The 21,418-nt window shown below is 33.3% G+C and overlaps 3 protein-coding genes and 2 pseudogenes across 4 annotated transcripts; all 5 read right to left on the bottom strand.

Moving 5' to 3' along the window:
- Nucleotides 1-811: 811 nt before the first annotated feature.
- Nucleotides 812-4,658, bottom strand: LOC110638052 (ferric reduction oxidase 2-like). Of its 2 annotated transcripts, none has more exons than XM_021788455.2 (8): nucleotides 4,472-4,658; nucleotides 3,565-3,667; nucleotides 3,283-3,477; nucleotides 2,925-3,159; nucleotides 2,317-2,644; nucleotides 1,978-2,221; nucleotides 1,191-1,897; nucleotides 812-1,082 (listed from the first exon to the last, which is right to left on the bottom strand). In XM_021788455.2, the coding sequence occupies exons 1-8, from the start codon at nucleotides 4,656-4,658 to the stop codon at nucleotides 943-945; spliced, it is 2,139 nt and encodes a 712-aa protein (XP_021644147.2). In that variant the 3' UTR covers nucleotides 812-942. The 2 variants fall into 2 exon arrangements, with proteins under 2 accessions (XP_021644147.2, XP_057997654.1); XM_058141671.1 differs by lacking the exon at nucleotides 4,472-4,658 and adding an exon at nucleotides 3,735-4,077.
- A 2,058-nt stretch (nucleotides 4,659-6,716) lies between these two features.
- LOC110638028 (probable receptor-like protein kinase At5g24010) lies at nucleotides 6,717-8,692 on the bottom strand. The gene has a single exon (XM_021788427.2). The coding sequence runs from the start codon at nucleotides 8,463-8,465 to the stop codon at nucleotides 7,026-7,028; it is 1,440 nt and encodes a 479-aa protein (XP_021644119.2). The 5' UTR covers nucleotides 8,466-8,692; the 3' UTR covers nucleotides 6,717-7,025.
- Nucleotides 8,693-10,659: 1,967 nt separating this feature from the next.
- Nucleotides 10,660-12,443, bottom strand: LOC110638038 (putative UDP-rhamnose:rhamnosyltransferase 1). Its single transcript, XM_021788445.2, has one exon. It carries the CDS (start codon nucleotides 12,239-12,241, stop codon nucleotides 10,838-10,840), a length of 1,404 nt encoding a protein of 467 aa, XP_021644137.2. The 5' UTR covers nucleotides 12,242-12,443; the 3' UTR covers nucleotides 10,660-10,837.
- Nucleotides 12,444-16,226: 3,783 nt separating this feature from the next.
- Nucleotides 16,227-16,861, bottom strand: LOC110638014 (ATP synthase small subunit 6, mitochondrial-like; annotated as a pseudogene).
- Nucleotides 16,862-17,411: 550 nt separating this feature from the next.
- Nucleotides 17,412-20,237, bottom strand: LOC110638011 (putative UDP-rhamnose:rhamnosyltransferase 1; annotated as a pseudogene).
- Nucleotides 20,238-21,418: the final 1,181 nt, after the last annotated feature.

The following is a 21,418-nucleotide window of genomic DNA, read 5'->3' as shown; positions in this document are numbered from 1 at the left end:
TTAATTTTGCCTATATATCCTTTTAGGATTTAGAGGAATAAAAATTTCTAGTTTTATTACTTGCCTTTTTTAAAAAATTATATAATAATTGATGATTAAAAATTATAAAAGAGAAAAAAAATTAAAATAGAGGGTATTAAAAATTTTATTGGGGATTTAAAATAATAATAAAGTAATTGAAATAGTATTAAAAATTTCAATAAGTATATAAAATAATAAAGTAGGAAAATTGAAAGAGTATTGGAAATTAAAATGAGTGTAGAAAATAATTATTTAGAGAATTTGAGAAAAATTGAAAAAATATTAAAAATTGAAGAAAATGTAGAGAATAATTGTGTAGGGAATTAATGATATATATAAATGAATTAGGAATGACTTAACATATTTATTGAATTTTTTTATATTTAAATCACCGGTTTAATCCGGTTTAAAATCGTCGGTTTAATCCGGTTTAAAATCGTCGGTTCAATCCGGTTCGAAACCGTCGGTTCACGGTTCTTAAAAAATATGAACCTGAACCAAAACCACAGAAGTACGGTTTCGGTCCGGTTCAAAGTCGGTTTCGATTTTGATCGATTTTAATCCGATTTTGACCGAACAAGTTCTGGTTCGATTCTGGTTCAAAATCGGACGGAGGCCACCCCTACTCAAAACATTTCACCAACCTGCAGATTTTATAGGGTAAATTTGTTCTATTTTCTAAAACATGAAGCGCAAACTCAACAGAAACAAAGTGAGTGTTCTACAATCACTGTTTTAGAGCGCGTGGAGAATGAAATGGCTCAGAAATTTGGTTGAAGAAAATACTTGCATATATATGTTAACAGCAGCAACAACAACCACGAAAGACGCAAAAGAACTAGATGAAACCCACTTGTTTCTCCTTGTACAAAACAAAGGAGAAAAAAGAAAAGGAAAAAAAAATAGCAAAGATGATTTAGATCACCAGCTAAAGCTAATGGATTCAAAGTGCAAGTTATCTGCCAATCCGGATGAACATATGGCTGCAGTCTCTTGTCTCATCTGCTTCGGACCACAAACAAGAACTCCTATACTTGATCCTTTGCAATCAAATAGTATTCCTAAACGCAAAAGAATGAATAAGAGTTTATCTACTATGCTAGCAAAAATCAAATAACTCTAAAATTCTATTAAGTAAAACAGGTACTGAATCATTTCTAATTACTTACTCTTCAGATCAGGTCTTTCACCATAGTGGACATTAGTAGCCTGGACAAGGGACTGATGAGGGAGACTTTCCAATTCTCTCTCAGCATCATATAACCTTGAGCCCGGTGATCTACTTGGCGTGGACCCTTCAATATTCTGAATCTGATTCGCTTCCCTTACATTTTTTTTCTTGTTCCAGAAAACGGCTGCACTTGCTGTCATGGCTATGCAAATGCATATTACTAACATATTAAGAAAAGATCGGAAAGAGTACGAGAAAACTTTCCAGGTGTTGTGATCGATAGGAAAAATGTAATATCGGGTAATAAGGCCAATTATGATGAGGAAAATGATAAAAGAAGATGATATTATTGCTCCAAGCCAAAGCCAGCTTTTGGGCCCTAAAATGGCAGAAACAGGTGCATCTGTTGGGTGGGTCTTGAACCATATAGTTCGAAGAAGCTTCAAGTTATTGATTGAGGGTTCTTTCTCTCTCGTAACATAAGCCTCAATTTTTAGCTGTATACTGGAAATTGTTGATGGAGTGCCAGATATTGGAAGTAGGAGGTCTAGCCTGGTTAGGTCTGAAGAGTTCTTGAACGAGCAAATTAGGATTACTTGTGGAGTCTTGCATTTGTATGTTGTGGAAGCAAAGATGAGTTCTCGAATTACAGATATGAAAGGAGTAATGCCACTGCCTCCACTCACCATCACAAGAGTGTCATGCCTAAATGAATAGATATATCAGTCCACAATTTCACTCATAAACAAGAAAAACGTATTGTTAATTTCTCGTATGGTGCAAACCTTAGGAAGTCAGTGGAAGAAGGTCCATAAGGTCCTTCAACTGAGACTTCAAGATGATCAATTGAGGAAGGAGATGAAAGCATCTGGTAGAGCTTCTTGGACCAACTTCCTTCACTTTTAATCACAACACTCAGCATCCCAGGTTCTAAGTTGCTATTAGAAGTGATTGTGAAAGGATGCCATTGCAGCTTAGAAATGCTAGGCACATTTATGAACAGAACGCTCGTTGGATTATAACTCAAACCTAGCAGTTCAAATTAGAAAACAAGAATTAAAAGCGCATCGACTATCAATATGATTATCATTTGTATGAAAGTCTAATAGATTGCAATCTCTCACCTGGGCTTTTAGAGAAGTTGATTTCTAAAGTTTCACAAGGCAAAATGCGGGTTGAGATTACACGAACTCTTTGTCGTGATTGTAAGAATCTCAGGAAACGATCGACCAAGAAGAGGTAAAATCCAGGGAGCATAATACAGGAGAAAGAGATGGAAACATGCAATAGAAAGAAAATCATGAAGAGGATGTAGAGATGATGAGTGTAAAAGAAGAGCTCAAACATTTTTCGCCTTATGCGAGTGAAGGTTGTTGTCCACAAGCCCAACCCAGCCAGCAAAGATAACTCCCCAGCCACATTGGATATCTCAGCTTTAGCCCATTTCAGCATCTGCAATGAAAGTTTGTCCGCTAAATGAAAAAAAAAATGGAGTTGGGCTTCCTTCATGAAGCCATATTCTCTTCCAAACAGAACGGAATGGAACAGAAACAGATCAGGTCCTCCTCACCCCACAGGCCCATACTATCACCCTCATATTGCAAAATAGGCTCTGCCCACTAGATTCTTTGCCTAGAAAACGACCCATCAGATAATCATATAATCGCCAACTCCGTTAATTACGTGGGATTGTGGCCTTTGCTACAAAGAAGATGATAAATAAGTTGGTTACCTCTGAAATCTGATTCGTAGCGGCCCAATAGATGATGTAACAAAGTCCATGTGCGGTGAAGAATGCCATCACCATGTGACCAAGCCATATATGGTACTTAATACTACCCTCTGAGGTCAGCCCAAACAATGGCAGGACCGATGACCCACGAGCCACCGGGAAGAAGAGAAATGTCAGACATATGTTCCCAACCAACCCTAGACTAAGGGCAGCTCTCTCCATTTTAGCTTCCCATCTACATAAACCATATCAGCATTCAACAGTCCTCCAAATTTTAAAACTTTGCCATATATATATATATATATATATATAGACACACACACACACATAGATGATTAGCCTGTAATTGAATTCTTACTGTCTCTCCCCACTCTCTGCAGTCAACTGTGGAGTGATAGTAGCAAAGCTGTTACGCAAATAGGTTGATAAAGACCAAATCAACAGTGCAACAAACATGATCAAGAAGGCCAGCTCTATTCCAGAAACGATTCCCAGAGGGCCTTTCACTACCATCGGATTCTTCCATGTAGCCAAGAGGTGCTTTCTGCTGTTGCTGTGGATAAACCAGTCATTAGAGGAAAAGTTAATTATAACAGTAAATAAAAAAGGAAAGGTTACCCAGTAATGGATTTATGATTACCTTTCGAAATTACAATGATTGGACCTCCTTCCCAGATGGAGATAAACACAGCCCAACACAGCAACAAAAAGAATGGGGAAGAAATACACCAAAAGCGTTGCACCTGAAACATTAAACCCGTACATAAGCTCCAAAAAAAAAAAAAAAAAAACTAACTACAGGAATCAGACATTGTTTGCCAAAATAAGAAGAATTAAACTTCTTTCGGATGTTAGACAATCGATATTTGTTAGTGGGCATGATAAACCACAACATGAGATACACCACCAACACCAGTATTAATAGTAGTCTTATAGCAGCTCGGAGCATCTTAATCCCTTTGTGAGAAGGAGGTGATTTTTTCACCACCACCGAATCCATATAGGTTTCTCTCTCAGACACACAAGTACTGGCCAAGCAAATCTGCAGTAAAGAAGAAACAGATGTGTGTGTGTGTGTGTGTGTGTTGGAGCTCGCCTGACTCTGTTTTGTATGGGCTGGTTGTCATCATAGCCTAGTTTATCACTCTCACGTATATTCTTTGGCATACTTTTTCTCTTTTTAACTTGTAATTAGTGCCTATTTCATCATAATTTATAAGGAAACACATTTCATTTAAAGAAAATTAATTTTAGAATAAGAAGTACTCAAGATATTCAACATTAAATGCATCTAACTTAGATTTTTTTTTTTTTAAAATTCAATAAAGACTTTAGTTAGCGAACTATATAATGGGAGATAAAAACTTTCTTTCAAAGTGGAGGATGGCTAATAACTAGCTGATTACATAACTTAGAATTTATCTTTGGTGTGGAAAAGTAAATAGCATTTCTTTTTTTTTTAAAAAAAAAATGAAAGAATAAAAGAAACTAGAAACACAAAATCATGGTTAACTAGAGTCAATGGACAAAGAAAGGAATATCCAAACCTTGTAGTCCAAAGAAAGTAGAGTTAATATGGATTTGCATGTTAGGACGCCATTTTTGTTGGTAAGTGTTAGTGGGCATCACAATCCACAACATAACATAACCCACCAATACTACCATCAATATTATCTTCATCCCTGTCCGGACCATATCAGTACTTTCTTTATTACAAGCTGATCCTGAATCCATCACTCTCCCGCACAAATTAAGACCAAGAGATGCCTGGCTTAATTAGGAGAATGTATGTATATATAGAGTGTGCATCGAATAAATAATATATATATATATATATATATATATATATATATATATATTTATTAATATTATACCCACTAGTGTAATTACATAGAAAGTAGACTTGTTAATGTATGAGAAAAACAAGCATGCTTCATGTCCTAATAAGTGGCTCAATCGCATATATTAGGTTGACATTTTTTTTCATAATTTTTTCTAAAAAATTTTTGTTTGTTATTAACATTTCATCTCCTTTCTTGTATGGACAACAGATTGGGAATATATTGTTTGGAGCCCAAATGGATACGTATACTTGTTTATGTAGTTGCAAGGTTCATGCAACCAGTGAATATGCCGTGTGACGGAATGATAACTTCATTCTATCACTCTCACGAAATTCTAATTATTTTCTTTTTTTTTTTTTTAAAGAAACTTTCGAATTTGACATCCATGCCATGCTGTAAATACATTCCATGATGAATCAGGTGGCTTTCTAATGGAGTGAAGTAGGTGCTTGTGTTTGGAAGAATAATGGGTTAGATGTTCGTGTTTGCGATGTGTATTTTTTACGTGGCAAGAGCTGACGTGTGTGACACTGGTGTTGGCATAGCCCTTGATGCCTCCACTTCTTCTTTCTAATCCAATCTAACGATGCCCAAACTGACACGTCAAACAAAATATGGATTTTCTCACATCAGAAAATTCCAGTTTTAAGGTCCTAGTCCTAGCTGATCTTGCATACAAAGACAGGTCTACTTTTGCCAGGCAAAAGGAAGACTCAGCCTGGAGTTTTTTTTTTTTTCTTTCTTCGAAGATAAGATATTCATTAGATTGCTACAGTCCCAGCTACAAAAGCTTAAATAAGCCAACTTTACAAGGCTTATTGCCCAAAACATAAAGCCTCTAAATCTTCCAACAACCTTAGCCCAATAACATTGAGCCCAAAGTCCTAGTAACCAGCTAATCCTAATCTAAGCAATCCGGGTCTGGAACTCGTTCAAGATCCAGTAACAAAAGCACCCATCTCAGAGCAGTGGCAAGCAAGGCATGAGAAGGTTGTCCTTAGACCAACCAAAGTATTGCAAGGTGGAGTAGGGCACAACCAAATGTAGAACCAAGCCATGGGACCAAGAGCAGACCAGAAGCCGCGGGTCACCGGCAGAAAGCAAAGGGCGACGATGACAAGGGTCATCACTGTCTCATTCGCGCCATACCCTCTCTCCAACAAGTAATCAAAGCAACAGCCCGAAGGCCTCTGTCTAGGCAACAACACATGCAAGAGAGCAGCTTTGAGTTTCACCATTCAACATCAACCTACACATGCACCCAGCAAATGCAACACAAATCAAACCCAAAAACTCTCTCTCAAAAGCTCCAATCTGCCGAACCCAAAAACAAAAGAGATATTTACACCCACCCAATAGTGGGAAGAGCGAACTCACTATCGAGCAACAGGAAGGTCAACCTTCCCCTGCCTGTCTGCAGAGGTAAAGGAAGATCGACGAACGACAGGCACCAAGGGCTAAGCCCTAAAAAGGAAGCGCAAAAGGAAGGAAAAGCGAAAGAGAAGTTTCTCTCTAAGGGTTAGCGAGAGGGCGAAGATATTTAGCCTAGAGCTTAGCTAGCTTTTGTGAAATTCTTATTATTTTTTAGAAATTTAGTGATAAGTAAGTCTTAATTTTAAATTAAATCAAATTAATTATATATAAAATTTTCTTGTTATTGAAGTTTATTTGAAATTAATTTCTACCTCAATATTAAAAAATTATACCAATTCCCTTCCCTTCAAGTTATTTTAGATTTTCCTTTTTATTTTAATCTCTTCATGCGAAAAATTAGAATAGCACTAATTTCAATTATTCATCGCCATGCCCTTGCAGCTATCAGGAAGAAAAACAGAAACACCAAGTCGCAACACAATTAACACCACCTGGATGATTCATTACAAGTCAAATGTTCACAACCATCCATGCATCTAGGCTAAAAATAAAAAGTAATCAAACAACAACAGTATTGACAACATATCATTTCGTACAATTTAAGCTCTAAAAGTTGCACAGATATGATAAGAAAAGAACTTCTTGATAGTAACCTGCAATCTATTCTCAGAGGAAGGAACAAAGGGATACAATAACAATGAGATGCCAATACTATATGCTGTAAGTACAACTTATCTACAAATTCCCTCAAGTACGACAAGCTATTTAGAAACAAGTTACGTAACCATCCATGACTTTAATAGCACTAAAGTAAGAAACTAATTAGCAATACCATCCTCCTATTGCATGCATCATTAAAAAATCTTTTTGTCTTGAAGAAACTTCACGCTTTGCCAGATAAATGTTCATCGCCATCTTTTAACTTCTCTTCTGGGACATCAGTTGGCAATTTAGACCATGCAACAGAGTCCCTCGCAACGGAGTCCCTTGTACCAACTGTCCTCTTATGCATAAGCACATATACACTCAACACTAGACACACAACAGCAACTAGAGGAAACAAAACACCAATATTTCCTCTTGGCCAACTTCTCAATACCATCCCTGCACACATTTTTCCATCAAGACTACCCACTGAGTTATTCATCTTCATGATCTCCACCCCATTCAAGATACCATCAACTGCGCGTGCCATACTCATGTTTGAAGGTCCAACACTCACCCTTACGATCCCATAGCTATCACTATCGACAACAAAATCTGCATAAAATGGAGAAGCCAGCATATATGTAATAGAGGAAAGATCCAAATTTTCATATGCCAAATGCCCATTAATATATACATTAAAATATAGTAAACCAAGCGTCATGCTAGCAATATCACAGAAATGCAATCTAACAAGGTACTGAAAACCCTCCTTCACTGGAAACTCCCATGTCATGTTTGCATCAGGGATCGAAGCATTTGTGCTTGCAATTACTCTAGCAGTACTGTATACAAAATCAGGACCAACTTCCCGACTAGCACCTCCATTTTGATACTTAATTCGACCACTGAAATAGATCCTGCTCGACAATTCACTTGATTCAAAGAACCCATTATCTGGAACCCATGTTCTCCACACTGTGTCATTAAATGGTGTCACCTTTGGACCCCCAACATTGACTCTATACAATGTTTCAAGAGCCTGCTTAGTTAATCCATCAAATTTCTCAGTTTTATTGCCACTGACAAGAATTGCCATATCAGCGATCAAATCTTTGGGCGCAGAAATCACTTCAATTGCATTAACAAACCCAAATTCATCCCTTCTTGTAGGCATAAACGTAATGACAAGCTTATTTGACTCAACCCAGATGAAATACTCCTTAACAAGAGGGGTCGCCACATTCGCCACAGTAAAATTACTCAAAACGACATACCCATTAACCAAAACGTGAAAGTGAGCGTAGTTTAAGTCTAAATTCGAAGACACGAAAGGGTAAAAATGAAGGCGTACCATGTGGGTTCCTGGATCCTTGACCTCGAACTCATACTTGGAAAGTTTCCTGAAAATCCTAGCCGTGTTGTAGATTTGGGGTGAATTAGGGGCCGGATTTTGGTTTGCAAGTGGAATCGTACGAGTGGCAGAGAGAAGCGGCGAGTTGGGGTTATAGGAGTCGTCATCAGAAACAAAGTGGCGGTTGTAAACAGCAGCGTCAACGGAGGAGCCGCAGTTGATAAGGTAGTTATCGGTCGGGGAGAAAAAGGAGAGGGAGAGGGCGGAGACTATATATAAAGAGAGAAAAAGAGTGAGAGTGAGGCTTCTGCGTGTAATCTCCATGACTGAGGGATGGGTCGAGGAGAGGATTCAGAATTGAGGTAATTGAATCGGTGACCGGAGAGTTAAAAAGGGAAAAAGGTTTCTTCTTTTGGTTTTGTGGTTTGTGTGAAATTGGAGCCGAGTCAGCGAGAAGACCTGTGTTTCGGAGTCTACGCGTTCGGACAAGCTACAAAACCCGATGCGCGTTTAACGCATTTTGCCATCGCCTCAACCTCAAAGCTACGTTTGGTACGGGACAAAGCGGCAACAGTTCACGAGAAAATATTAGGTGAACATCTCTCGTATTTATGTAAAATTAATTTTTTATATTATAAAAAAATTTTATTTTTTTATTTTTTAAAATTATCTCAGATTTATTTTTTATATTATAAAAAAATTTATTTTTGTATAAAAAAAAATATTATCTTTCAATACTCATAATATATCTAATAATTAGCTACAATTTACACCCTTTGCTCCTTATTTGGTACTTCCTCCAGCTCTAATTCGACTATGTTTAAAAAAAATATTATTCTACTTTATTTGTAAAATTAAGAAAATATTAATTATTTTTTAAATTTTATTTTTATTTATTATTATCCAATATATTTATCTCTTTTTTATTATTTTTTTATTTTAAATAAATATAAAAATATTTAAATCAATTATTAATTTTTTTATAAAAATAAAATTATTCAATTATTTTTTTAATATCTATTTAATATTTTTTTAAAAAAACACTTTTTTAAAGATATTAATAGAGTATTAAAAAATATTTAAAATTAAATTTAACAAGTTTTAATTATTAAAAAGTTAAAATAATAAAATAAATTTTTTTTAAATTATTTTTTAATAATATTTTTTTAATAAAAAAATTTACCTTAAAAATTCAATATAAAATAAATATTTAATTATTATGAAAAATCTTAAAAAGCGCATGAAATTAGGTAGAGAGAATAAACATGAGGAGATAAAAATTACCTTAACTCTTACCCTTAAAGAGTAAGAGAAATTATATATATATATATATATATATATATATATATGATGTCATGCATATAATCTGTACTTAAAATCTGTAAAATATTTGCATAATTTATGAATAATTTTTTTAAATACAAAAATAAAACTATATTTATTATTATTATTTATCAAGTACAATTTATTTTTTTTTTCAATTTCATAACATTTATATTCTCAATCCAAAAAAAAAAAAGGCATAGTTCAAATTCATAAATCTAAATCAAATTGAAAACATTTTGAGGAATGATTGATCTCGATCAATCTCTTTAAATTTTGAATCCAATCAAAATTAGAACGATTAATTAAATTTAAGAAATAATTTTTTTAAAAAAATTCAACATTTTGAATAAATTCAACTTAAATCAAATTATAATTGAATAAAAACTACAATAATCAAAATTTAAATCAAACCAAATCAATCTCTTGCAAGACACTCTCCATCACGGATCAGAATTGACCTCTATGACTCTCTCTACCCAATCTTTTATCTCTTAATTATTTCTCTCTTAAATATTATTCTTGTAATTTTTTTTTTTAATATCCATTTTGTTATTTCCATACCAAACTCATCGTCAGACTTAAGACCCCCATTGCATGCTTGCTGGGTTTCAACTTTCAAGTCTTTTGACCACCACAATTGGCTCAAAACGGTGAGTTTTCCCTTTTGTTGATATTTGACGAGGTTATCAAATTAAAAGGGGAGAAAAGAAAGGCTCATCTTTTTCGTATGATTATTTCAAATTAAAATGAAAGAAAGGCTCATTATAATTATATCTAAAATTACAATCTGAGTAAATATTTTACGATTTAACCTTTGAGATATTATAAAAGTTTTTTTTTAGATTAAAATATTATAAAAAGTAAATAAATCGTTATAATTTTTAATTCATTAATGATAAATTTTAATAAAAAAATATTTTATTAACAAAAAAATGTTTTAAAAATTAGCTTATTTCTTGTTAAAAATAAAAAAATAAAATATAATTTTTGTAACATTAATTTCAAATGCTAAACTATAAATTACTCAATAATAAACATCAAGCAATGTTAATATGTACTATTTTCTTCTTTCTAAAAGTTCCAAAATTTCTCCATTTGGGATAATTTTTTTCGCAAAGCGAATTATGAAATTAGCTATGATTGTGCGATTAATTATCAACAATCATCACTTTCAATATGGAATGTCGTGGAATATCTAAAAGGCCAACAGTTGTAACCCATTTCAAATGACGAGAAAGTGGGAAGGGAAAGGAAAATAAGTGTGTTCGACAAAAATAAATAAATAAAAACACAAGGATATTCCCGGGAGGTGTTTCAAGTCCATTTCCATATCCTCTAACAAAAGCCTTTATAAAATCTTTCGATATTCCTCAACCTCTCAGGAACTCCACAAATTTACCAATATAATATTCCTGATGCAACTTGTGATTTCCAAAAATCTCTGCAGCTTCACTTGCACGTGCCCTCATTTCTTTCCCTTCCTCCGACACCATTGCTAGTCTCAAAGCCTTGGCAATGCCATCCCTGCTAAATGATCCATCTTCACTCCTCTCCACTTCCACACCCAAGCCCTTCTCAACCAAATACCTTGCATTCAATGGTTGATCAATGATAAATGGTAACAGAATAAGAATGTGGCCAAATTCCAGAGTTTCAATAACAGAGCCCCAACCTGAGTGAAACAATGACCCTCCAATTGATGGGTGTCCCAAAATCTCCATCTGTGGTGCCCATCCGATGCTAACAAACCCTTTTCCACATGTTCGTTGGCTAAATCCCAGAGGCAAAGCATCAAGATCAAGAATTGCCCAACTGGGTTTCCTTAGTGCCCACAAAAATGGCAATCCCGATAGCTCTAGGCCGTAGGCAATCTCGTAAACTTGATCTTTGCTTAGCTTAAACTCGCTACCAAAACTTACAAAAACAACCGACTTGGGCTTCTGGTGATCAAGCCAATTAAAGATTTCACCCCATGAACCATCACTGATTTCTCTTGTTTTTGGTTTCTCTAGCGGTAACAAACCCAAAGGAAGTACTGGTTTTCCCATTACCTTGTGCAATGAGTTCAAGTAATCACCTTCAAACTCCAGGCAGCTACGTATAATCAAGCCTTGGCAGGAATTCAATATTTTGGCAACCCTTTCAGCATCTGATATACCAGAAGCATTTGTTCCATAGATCCATTCAAAAGCACCGATAGCCTCGTGCTTCCGATATGCTACGGATGAAGGAAAGTCAACCCACTCTGGTGGTGAAGTCATACTCTCCCATGACGGCCGAAGCTTCTTTTGACTATCACCGGCCAAGCACCCAGGATGGCCGAGAAAAAGATATGAAGAAGCAGAGAAAACAGAGAAATACAACAAAGGAACTTTGTTTTCTCTGGCAATATCCACCATCCAGTGAGAAATTAAATCGATGACAATCCAATCAGGCCGTTGGTCGGCCACAAACTGCTTCAAGGGGTGTTGGAGGAGATCATATGCAATCTTCAGGGGCACGATTTTCTCAGGAGGAATATCAACAGTGGCCTCTGCTCCTTCTGGTAGGGATTCGTCTTCTAAGGTTGGCAATGAAAACTCAACAAAGTTTATGAGTATCTCTAAATTTGCAGGAATTTTAGGGAGTCTTTGGATGTTTCTTGGAGTTGATACAAAGGAGATTTTAACTCCGGCTTTGGCCAAGGCTATGGAGAGATGAAAGAATGGAATCAGGTGACCAAAGGCGGACCACGGAAGCATCATTACATGAAGATCTTTTGCAATTTTTGCCATTGTAGAACTATCACAAACCGCAAAGATGTATGTAGGCTATGTTGGAGGTTTTTGGCTTATTTCTTCATTGTATTCTCCACCATATATTGACTTGGCATTTTCCGAATTTACATTTATGGTTTGTTTAGGTTTGCTTACGCAATGTGATGTTTTTTTTTTTTTTTTTTCATTAAAACTAATGGAACAGAGGCTGGAGAAGCAAATTATAATATACCTTGCAATAATTCGAGTACTTCCCCGCTTATAAAAATGTGAATCCTCCGTGGACTCATGAAAATGTGCACAAACGGAGAAGTCAAATTCATTTTTGCTTTGAACAAGAGAACCGGGACCAGTACATTTCCATTTTCCAGTCAACGTTGGTTGGCTGGTTGCCATGGATGTTGAAGGCGTGAAAAGCTAGTATTCCTGTACCTGACAAAACTTTCCCAGTTTGAATTGATTATTTAAATCATGATTCCTTCATCTCAATTTCATTCGATATATGACTTTTTCTTCCTCTTGTATCTTATCATTTATTAATTCTTTCCCATACTTCTTAAACTAATTGTTTTATAAAATATCATACTATCTCGTTAATTATAGTAAATACAATTTAAATTTACATTAAAATTTTGAATAATTATACACATATTTAAATTAAAATAAATTTTTATTTTTTAAATAATTATTAATTATTTTTTAAATATTTTTTTTATAAAAATGTAATAATATAACGTCTTTGCAGTATAAATGTAATTAAAAAATAAATAAAAAGAATATGCCCCATAATAACAAATATTATAATAAGTATGCTTAAATATATTACTTGTAAAAACATAAAGATAAATATGTAATAAATTATTTTCAGAAATTTTAAACTTGAGAGTTACATATAAATTTTAAAAAATATAGAGACACACACTATTTAATTTAAAATTTTAAAATAATATTTTTAGCTCAACCCAATAATAATAATAATAACCCACTTTTTATTATTTTTATAAATTTTTTAAAAAATATTAGTTATAAAATAAGAAATAGTTAATCTATTAAAAACAAACTATTAAATTCATCACATGAGCACATATTGATGTATTATTGTCAAAAGCCAACTAAAAGAAAATAAATGAAAAAAAAAAAAATTCGCGCAAGAGACAAAATTTAGGCTCATTGTCTCACAAGAAAATTATATAGTAAAATGGTTATTTTATATTAATATTTAGTAAAAAAAATATAAATTAATAAAATATTAATTTGTAAATAATTAAAATTTTTAAATTTTTTAAAATTTATTTAATAATTATAATTTTTTAAAACACACTCATACATATATAACAATAAAAGGTTGGCAACTAAGCTACCCAAAACGGAAAGTTCATTTTCCCGAAACGGTATACATTTTCATGTGATTGGAAAAATAATTTCCGAATAATTTTTTATTGTACTCACACATTAAATATATATATATTTTTTATGGAATAAATGAAATATAAAAATTTAAATTACATTTTTAATTTCCTTACCAACATCAATTATTTCTCATCTTTTAATTTAATTCAATTAAATTTTTAAAAAATTAAATATTGAATCATTAAACTTTATTTTCTTTAGATTAAATTAAGATTGACACATGAAATATATGTATATAATTTTATTTAGTGTTTATTTTATAAACACATATTAAAATATAAGAAAAACACTAAATTAGATTCATATTTAAAATTTGAAAATTTGTATTTTTTATGTAATATTAAATTAATAAATATATGTTTTATTTGTTATTAGCACTTTAATTTAAGAAAAATAAAATTTAATTATTTAATTTTAAATTTATAAAAAATTAATAAAATTAAATTAAAATATAAATTGTAAAGTTGGCACTGAATGGGAACTTTTGGCCTTGGGAAAAAAAAAATCCAAAAGCCAGGCTGTTGTTTATAGTGTGAAAATGGCTTTGTCGCTGGTTGGCGGCATGTCACTGTCACCCAGCCTGACCGTACCCATATCATCAGTAACAAAAGCCTCTGGTTATAATAGCGATAAAGTCACGAACCGTGTCTTCATGGGCAAATTCACCATTTGGGAATTGTATTCCCATTGACATAAGATTTAAGCAATTTTTTTTTGTACACAAATTTGGCAAAAAGCTTCACATACATTAACCACTAAATTGATGGGTGTGTCAGAATTTCCATCTGTGGTGCCCATCCCATACACGTAATTACCGTGTTACTTGTGCGCTGACCAAAACTTGAAAGTAGGACATCGAGGTCGTTGTTTGCCCAACTGGGTTTCAGGAGAGCCCATAGAAATGGCGGCAATTCTGATAGCTCCAGTCCGTAAGCTGTCTCATAGAAAGCTATTGAAGACGGAAAATTGAGGGCATTAATCAAATTTTTTTTTTTTAAAATATGTGGACAAAATTTTAATTTTAAAAAACTTGGACCCTACCAAATGCCAATGGAATTGGCAGGAATTATAAGAGATCGAAGTCCAGATAGGATTTCCCCGCAAGAAACGGGGCAGAGCAAGTTTCTCCACAATAATTTTTTTATTCTTTATTTTTTTATTTAATTTGTCATTACATTATAAATTTGTTTATTAAAAATAAATTATAAATTAAAAATATAAGTTTTAAACATAATATTATTAATATATTTTTTAATTATAATATTTTAATATATAAATATATATATATATATTAGTCCTTCAAGTAGATGGGGGATGTGAGGAGGATGTTAGTCATAGGATTAAAGCCGGATGGTTGAAGTAGAGACGTGCCACGGGAGTTTTATGTGATCGTAAGATTCCCAATAAATTAAAAGGAAAATTTTACCGCAGTACCATACGACATTTATGCTATATGGTAGTGAGTGTTGGGCACTGAAAGAGTCGTATGCATCTAAGATAAGAGTTGCAGAGATGAGAATGTTAAGGTGGATGAGTGGTCATACTAGACTAGATAAAGTTCGTAATGAAAGTATTAAAGAAAAGGTAGGAGTGGTGCCAATTGAAGATAAGTTGAGAGAAGGGAGATTGAGGTGGTTTGGTCATGTGAAGCGTAGACATACGGAGGCTCCAGTTAGACAAGTAGAGCACATTAGGCTAGAGGATAGAAAGAAAAAAAGGGGTAGACCTAAATTGACTTGGAGGAGAGTAGTACAGCATGACTTAGAAGCATTACACATTTCTGAGGATTTAACCCAAAATCGTTCAGAATGGAAAAAACGAATCCATATAGTCGACCCCAAATTTTTGGGATAAAGGCTTAGTTGAGTTGAGTTGTATTTTAATATATAAATACTTAAAATAAATTAATTTTTAATAAATAGTAAGTTACCAAGTAGAGAGATTTTTTCCGTCTTCACCGTATATAATATTAAAATCAGAAAAATTAATCGAGCTCAAAGTTCGAAAACAATTATTATTCCTACCTATAACCTAAATCCACAGCTGGCCAGCAGATTGGTGTCCCTAAATTCATACTCAAATCTGAAGGAAATAGCTAAATAGTGTTTCTCCGATTATCTCATAAATAATTGTCAATTAGCATCAATTTTAATATGGAACGTTTATGGAATATCAAAAAAACAAGCTATATATGGGAGCCATGTTGGAGAGGAGTGGATTACAAATGTTAAGGCTCCATAATATTTTTTTGGGTTAAATAGCATCAATCACCTTTGGGGGTTATTTCATTTTTATTTCTGAATTTTAATTTATTATAATAAAATTTTTTAATTTTAATTTATTTTCTAAGTGTTTATAACTTGTAATAATAAATTTAAAGATAAAAAATGATGAAATTGCTTTTTATCCTTTCATTCTCATTTATCCCATCTGCAATCTCAATTATTAAACTCTTTCTTCCTTTGCTTTTCTTTTTTTTTTTTTTAATTCAAGAAATTGTAAATTTTGAATGACAAAATCCCACAAAAGTTAAATATCAAACCATCCTTTCTTACGATAAGTACACTGCTGATCACTTTGTTGGGTTTCCGATTCATCTCTTGTGCCTCTGGATGAAAGGTGAATTTTCACATCCTCCTCTGTAAGGCCAAGAGAGAACTTGGAGATGAAGGTTCCAGTTACGACAAAGCCCAAGAATGGCCAGTTCCCATTGAACTCTCGCTTGAAGAAGAAGGGCCATGGATCGAACCACCTAGGCATCTTTTCTCTCTTTTTTTGGGTCAGCCTCTCTCTACTTCTGATGATGTTTAGCAGCTTTGGGCAGCAAGATTTGTAATTTTGATAAATATTTCATTTTAGCCTAGTTTTGAGGGATAGAAGAATGGATCCTCTGTTTCTCTTCTTGAATGGCCTCTATTTTCCAACTGTTTCTTTTCTCTCCTTAAGTCATTGAAGAAGATTCCCTCTACTCTACAAGTCTCTCGTATCTTCAGCCTACGTCTCCCATTTCACGTCTTCAAGCTCGAGGTTCAACACATACAAATTCGATGTTTCTGGGTAGATTCAAGACTTCAACATTTGGTTTGTCTCCATTCAACCATCTCTTTTACTCCTCCATCAACATATTAAGATTTCGTATTGTCTCCATCAAATCCTCGTCGGCCATTATTTATAGGCAGAGTTAGGTCACCTTGTTGGGTTTTGCTTGAATGTATGCTTATTGTTGAAATTGTTAGGTTTTGTAATATTGGATTGTTAGAATTGTTGGGCTTATTGTTTAGCTGTTGAAATTCCATGTATTCTGATTGAAATCTATGCATTCTCATTGAAATTTGATTGAAATTGATGGCATGGGAGCTGGTGGATGTTTAATTTGAAATTCTGAAATTTGGTTAAAATTGGATGTTTAATTTGAATTCTAAAATTTGTAGCCGTTGAATGTTTGAAATTGGTTAATAATTTTAAATTAATTAATTTTTTTTATTAATAATAATTAATAATTTTATTAAATATAAAAAAATATATAATTAATAATTTTGTTAATAAATTTGATAAATAAAATAAAATAATTTTATAAATGCAAATTATTAATTAATTTAGTTATAATAACGAGATAGAAAGATAAAAATAAAAGAAAAAAGTAAAATTGTGATTTTATTTTTAAGAAAGTTAGGTAAAATGTAATTTCATTGTTTTTAATTTATAGACCTATAACAATAGGTTGCAAAGACTTTCTTTTAAAATAAATTAAAGTCAAGGATTTTTTTTTTAATAAATTAAAATTTAAGGATGGTATTGAAAGTTGATGCAATTAAGCCTGTTTTCCTTCGACAATCAAAAGCAACAGTTGGAACCCATTTCATGCAACAAGAGAGAGGGAAGGGAAAGAAAAAATAAATAGACAGACAGACAAGATTATCCCAGGAGGCGTTCAAGGCCATTTCCTGATCCTCGAACAGAGGCCTTAATAATCTTTTGATATTGCTCAACTTTTTAGGAACTCCACAAATTTACTAATGTAATGTTCCTGATGCAACTTGTGATTTCCAAATATCTCTGCAGTTTCACTTGCACGTGCCCTCATTTCTTTCCCTTCCCTTCTTCCAACACCATTGCTAGTCTCAAAGCCTTGGCAATGCCATCCCTGCTAAATGATCCATCTTCGCTTCTCTCTACTTCCACACCCAAACCCTTCTCAACTAAATACCTTGCATTCAATGGTTGATCAATGATAAATGGTAACAGAATTAGACTGACCAAATTCCAGAGTTTCAATAACAGAGCCCCAACCTGAATGAAACAATGACCCTCCAATTGATGGGTGTCCCAAAATCTCCATCTGTGGAGCCCATCCGATATTAATAATCCCCTTCCCACACGTTCGTTGGCTAAATCCTAGGGGCAAAGCATCAAGATCAAGAATTGCCCAACTGGGTTTCCTTAGTGCCCACAAAAATGGCAATCCCGATAGCTCTAGCCCGTAGGCAATCTCGTAAACTTGATCTTTGCTTAGCTCAAACTCGCTACCGGAACTTATAAAAACAATCGACTTGGGCTTCTGGTGATCAAGCCAATTAAAGATTTCATTCCATACCATCACTTATTTCTCTTGCTTTTGGTTTTTCTAGCGGCAACAAACCTATAGGAAGTACTGGTTTTCCCATTACCTTGTGCAATGAATTCAAGTAATCACCTACAAACTCCAAGCAACTACGAATAATCAAGCCTTGGCAGGAATTCAATATTTTGGCGAACCTTTCAGCATCTGATACACCAGAAGCATATGTTCTATAGACCCATTCAAAAGCACCGATAGCCTCGTTCTTCCGATAAGCTACCGATGAAGGGAAGTCAACCCACTCTGGTTGTGAAGTCATACTCTCTCACGACGGCCGGAGCTTCTTTTGACCATCACCGTTCAAGCACTCAGGATGGCCGAGAAAAACATATGAAGCAGCAGAGAAACAGAGAAATACAGCAAAGGAACTTTGTTTTCTCTGGCAATGTCAGCCATCCAGTGAGAAATGAAATCGATGATAATCCAATCAGGCTGTTGGTCGGCTACAAACTGCTTCAAGGGGTGTTGAAGGAGATCATATGCAATCTTCAGGATAACCATTTTCTCTGGAGGAATATCAACAGTGGCCTCTGCTCCTTCTGGCAAGGATTCGTCTTCTAAGGTTGGCAATCAAAACTCCACCAAGTTTATGAATGTTTCTACATTCGCCGGAATTTTAGGGAGTCTTTGGATATTTCTTGGCGTTGATACAAAGAAGACTTTAACTCCGGCTTTGGCCATGGCTATGGAGAGATAAAACAATGTAATCAGGTGACCGAAGGCAGACCACGAATGCATCATTACATGAAAGATCTTTTGCCATTATAGAATGATCACAAACTCAAAAGATGCTTGTAGGCTATATTGGAGTTGAAACCATACATCACTTGTTTATTCATTGTATTCTCAACTCTATATGCGTTTTTTATACTCCACCGAGTTTTCAATTCTTGTTGTTTTTAGGTTTGCTCTGAACCAGTATACTATAAAGTCCCACATTTATAACCAGCACATGGAGGAGTAAGTACACTATAAGCTACCTACACAACCAGTACACTGTAATCTCTCCAATTGTCAAATTCATTTTTGCTTTGAACAGAAAAACTGGGATATACGCTTTTAATATTTTTATTGTAAATTTTTGTTTTGATTCAGCCTACCATGAAATTAAGACAAAATATAAAACCCATGTATTTAAATTTAATTAATCAATAAATTTTATTATATATTTTAAATTCATAATAGGTCAAATTTTGATAATAAAAATTTAATTTTTATGTATACATTTCCGTTTGGCAGTAACATTGGTTGACTAATTGCCATGGGCGTTCAATAAGCTAGTATTCCTAATTTCCTATACCTAATCAAACTTTCCAAATTTGAATTGATTGGTTAATTTCAACTATCTCCCCTCAATTTTTATTTGTATTATAAAAATTTTTAAATCTCAATATGGATATTATTAAAATTTCTGTAACCTATATAAAAATGCTAAAAATACCTGTCTTCTCTCCTCTATACTTCCAAAGCCAACACCTTTTCAACCATAAACCTAGCATTCAAAGGTTGATGAATGATTAATGGCAACACAACTAGACAATTCCAAATTGCAAAATCTGTATTATAGGCCCCAACCCAGAATGAAACGGTAAACAACACACCAACACCCACACTCCCACACCCCCCACCCAAAACAAAAAAAAAGGACTTTGCATAATTTCCATCTGATTTTTCTTAAATTGTTTCTCCCAACTATTATTTGAGAAAGTTAGTTCAGAAAAATTATAGTTCAGCAAATTCCTCAATTGTAGTTCAGGAAGAATTAAAAAAAAAAAGGTTTAAAATTATATATATAAACAATACAAAGACACTGACTCTGAGAAGCGAAGTTAGCATGCAAGTTTTCACATTAACATGTGTTGCAATTTCACCTTTGTGGGCAGAAAGCTCCAATTTCCTTGTGGGACAAGAAATTTGAAAAGGTTGATCCATATGCATACTTGCATATATGTATAGGACTGTAAGAATCTTTGTTGAAGTGTCCATTATTATTATATGGGCCACAAAGCCTGCCAACACACCATTATCCTACTACAAAATTAGTCCAAAATAATGCATAAGCCTTTTATCCAGTTGAAGCCCCAGTCCCCCCACTGACCTAAACTTCACCCAATAACACTGTTATTCCTTAATATTCTTTTATGTTTTCCACTAAGATATTATTGTTAAATTAATTATAAAATTTAACAGACATTATATAATAGATAATAGGTATTTAAAGTTACTCTTCATTGGTAGCTTAATGTTTTATTTCTTACACTAGAATCAATGGTTAGAAGGTTTTTGAAATTTTATTTTATTTTTTACTGAAAATTTAAAATTATGATTATAAAATATTTTAATATTATTAAATTAAAATAAAATTTATTGATAATGGATGATGGAATGATTTAGGTCCCAAAAATCCAAAGCGTGTTCAACCACAAAGAAGTTGGCTGGTAGAACGGGACAAAAAGCCCCCATTGTTGCAGAGTGAAAAAATAAAAAATAAAGGAAAGGATGAGCTCATGTGAAGAGCATTGAGATGGAGAGGCTCTCTCAACCAACCACAAACCATCAGTCTCTAGAATTTTTGTCTCCACCTTACGTTTATTTCCGAAGCTGAAACGCTAATGCTCCTCCCGTGACTCAGCACATCACTCCAAAACCACTTTGAATAATTATATTATTTAATCTTTAAAATTTTAATTATTTATACTATTTAATTTCTATAATTTAATTATTTATATAATTTAATTATTTATATTATTTAATTTTTTTATTATAATTAAAACGAATTAATTAATATTTTTTTTTATAAAATTTTATCTGCAATGACTTAGAGTTTAATTTTATAAAATATAGAGATGTATTAATTGAGTTTTTGAAAATTAAGAACTAAATAAACGATTTTGATAAATTCAAAACTCCTTACCCTTATTCTCTTAAAAATATGAATTAATATTTCATTATTACTATTACTCCACGGATCTCATGTGTTTTTGTCCTATTAAGAACAAGTAAAAGGATAATATATTATATTTAATTTAATTTCAACAACAGGAGAGTCATTCATTACTTTCACCTGTGAATAAATTTTTGTTAAATTTATTATTAAGAACTGAATGATTGATCACCACTTTAAAAATGTTAAATTTATGTGAAACATTACTTTTTCATTTTTTATA

This window comes from Hevea brasiliensis, chromosome 2, assembly GCF_030052815.1.
Source record: "Hevea brasiliensis isolate MT/VB/25A 57/8 chromosome 2, ASM3005281v1, whole genome shotgun sequence".
NCBI classification, from domain to species: Eukaryota; Viridiplantae; Streptophyta; class Magnoliopsida; order Malpighiales; family Euphorbiaceae; genus Hevea; species Hevea brasiliensis.
This window is presented reverse-complemented; position numbering and strand designations above follow the sequence as displayed.

Bases quoted from the DNA above. Each gene is read 5' to 3' on its own strand.
- LOC110638028 (XM_021788427.2), bottom strand. From the start codon at position 8,465: ATGGAGATTACACGCAGAAGCCTCACTCTCACTCTTTTTCTCTCTTTA.
- LOC110638038 (XM_021788445.2), bottom strand. From the start codon at position 12,241: ATGGCAAAAATTGCAAAAGATCTTCATGTAATGATGCTTCCGTGGTCC.
- LOC110638052 (XM_058141671.1), bottom strand. From the start codon at position 3,924: ATGGATTCGGTGGTGGTGAAAAAATCACCTCCTTCTCACAAAGGGATT. The intron at 1,898-1,977 runs GTTTGCACCATA...CTATTCATTTAG, and splicing joins TCTTCCACTGACTTCCTAAG to GCATGACACTCTTGTGATGG. The intron at 1,083-1,190 runs GTAAGTAATTAG...TTTTGCGTTTAG, and splicing joins TGAAAGACCTGATCTGAAGA to GAATACTATTTGATTGCAAA.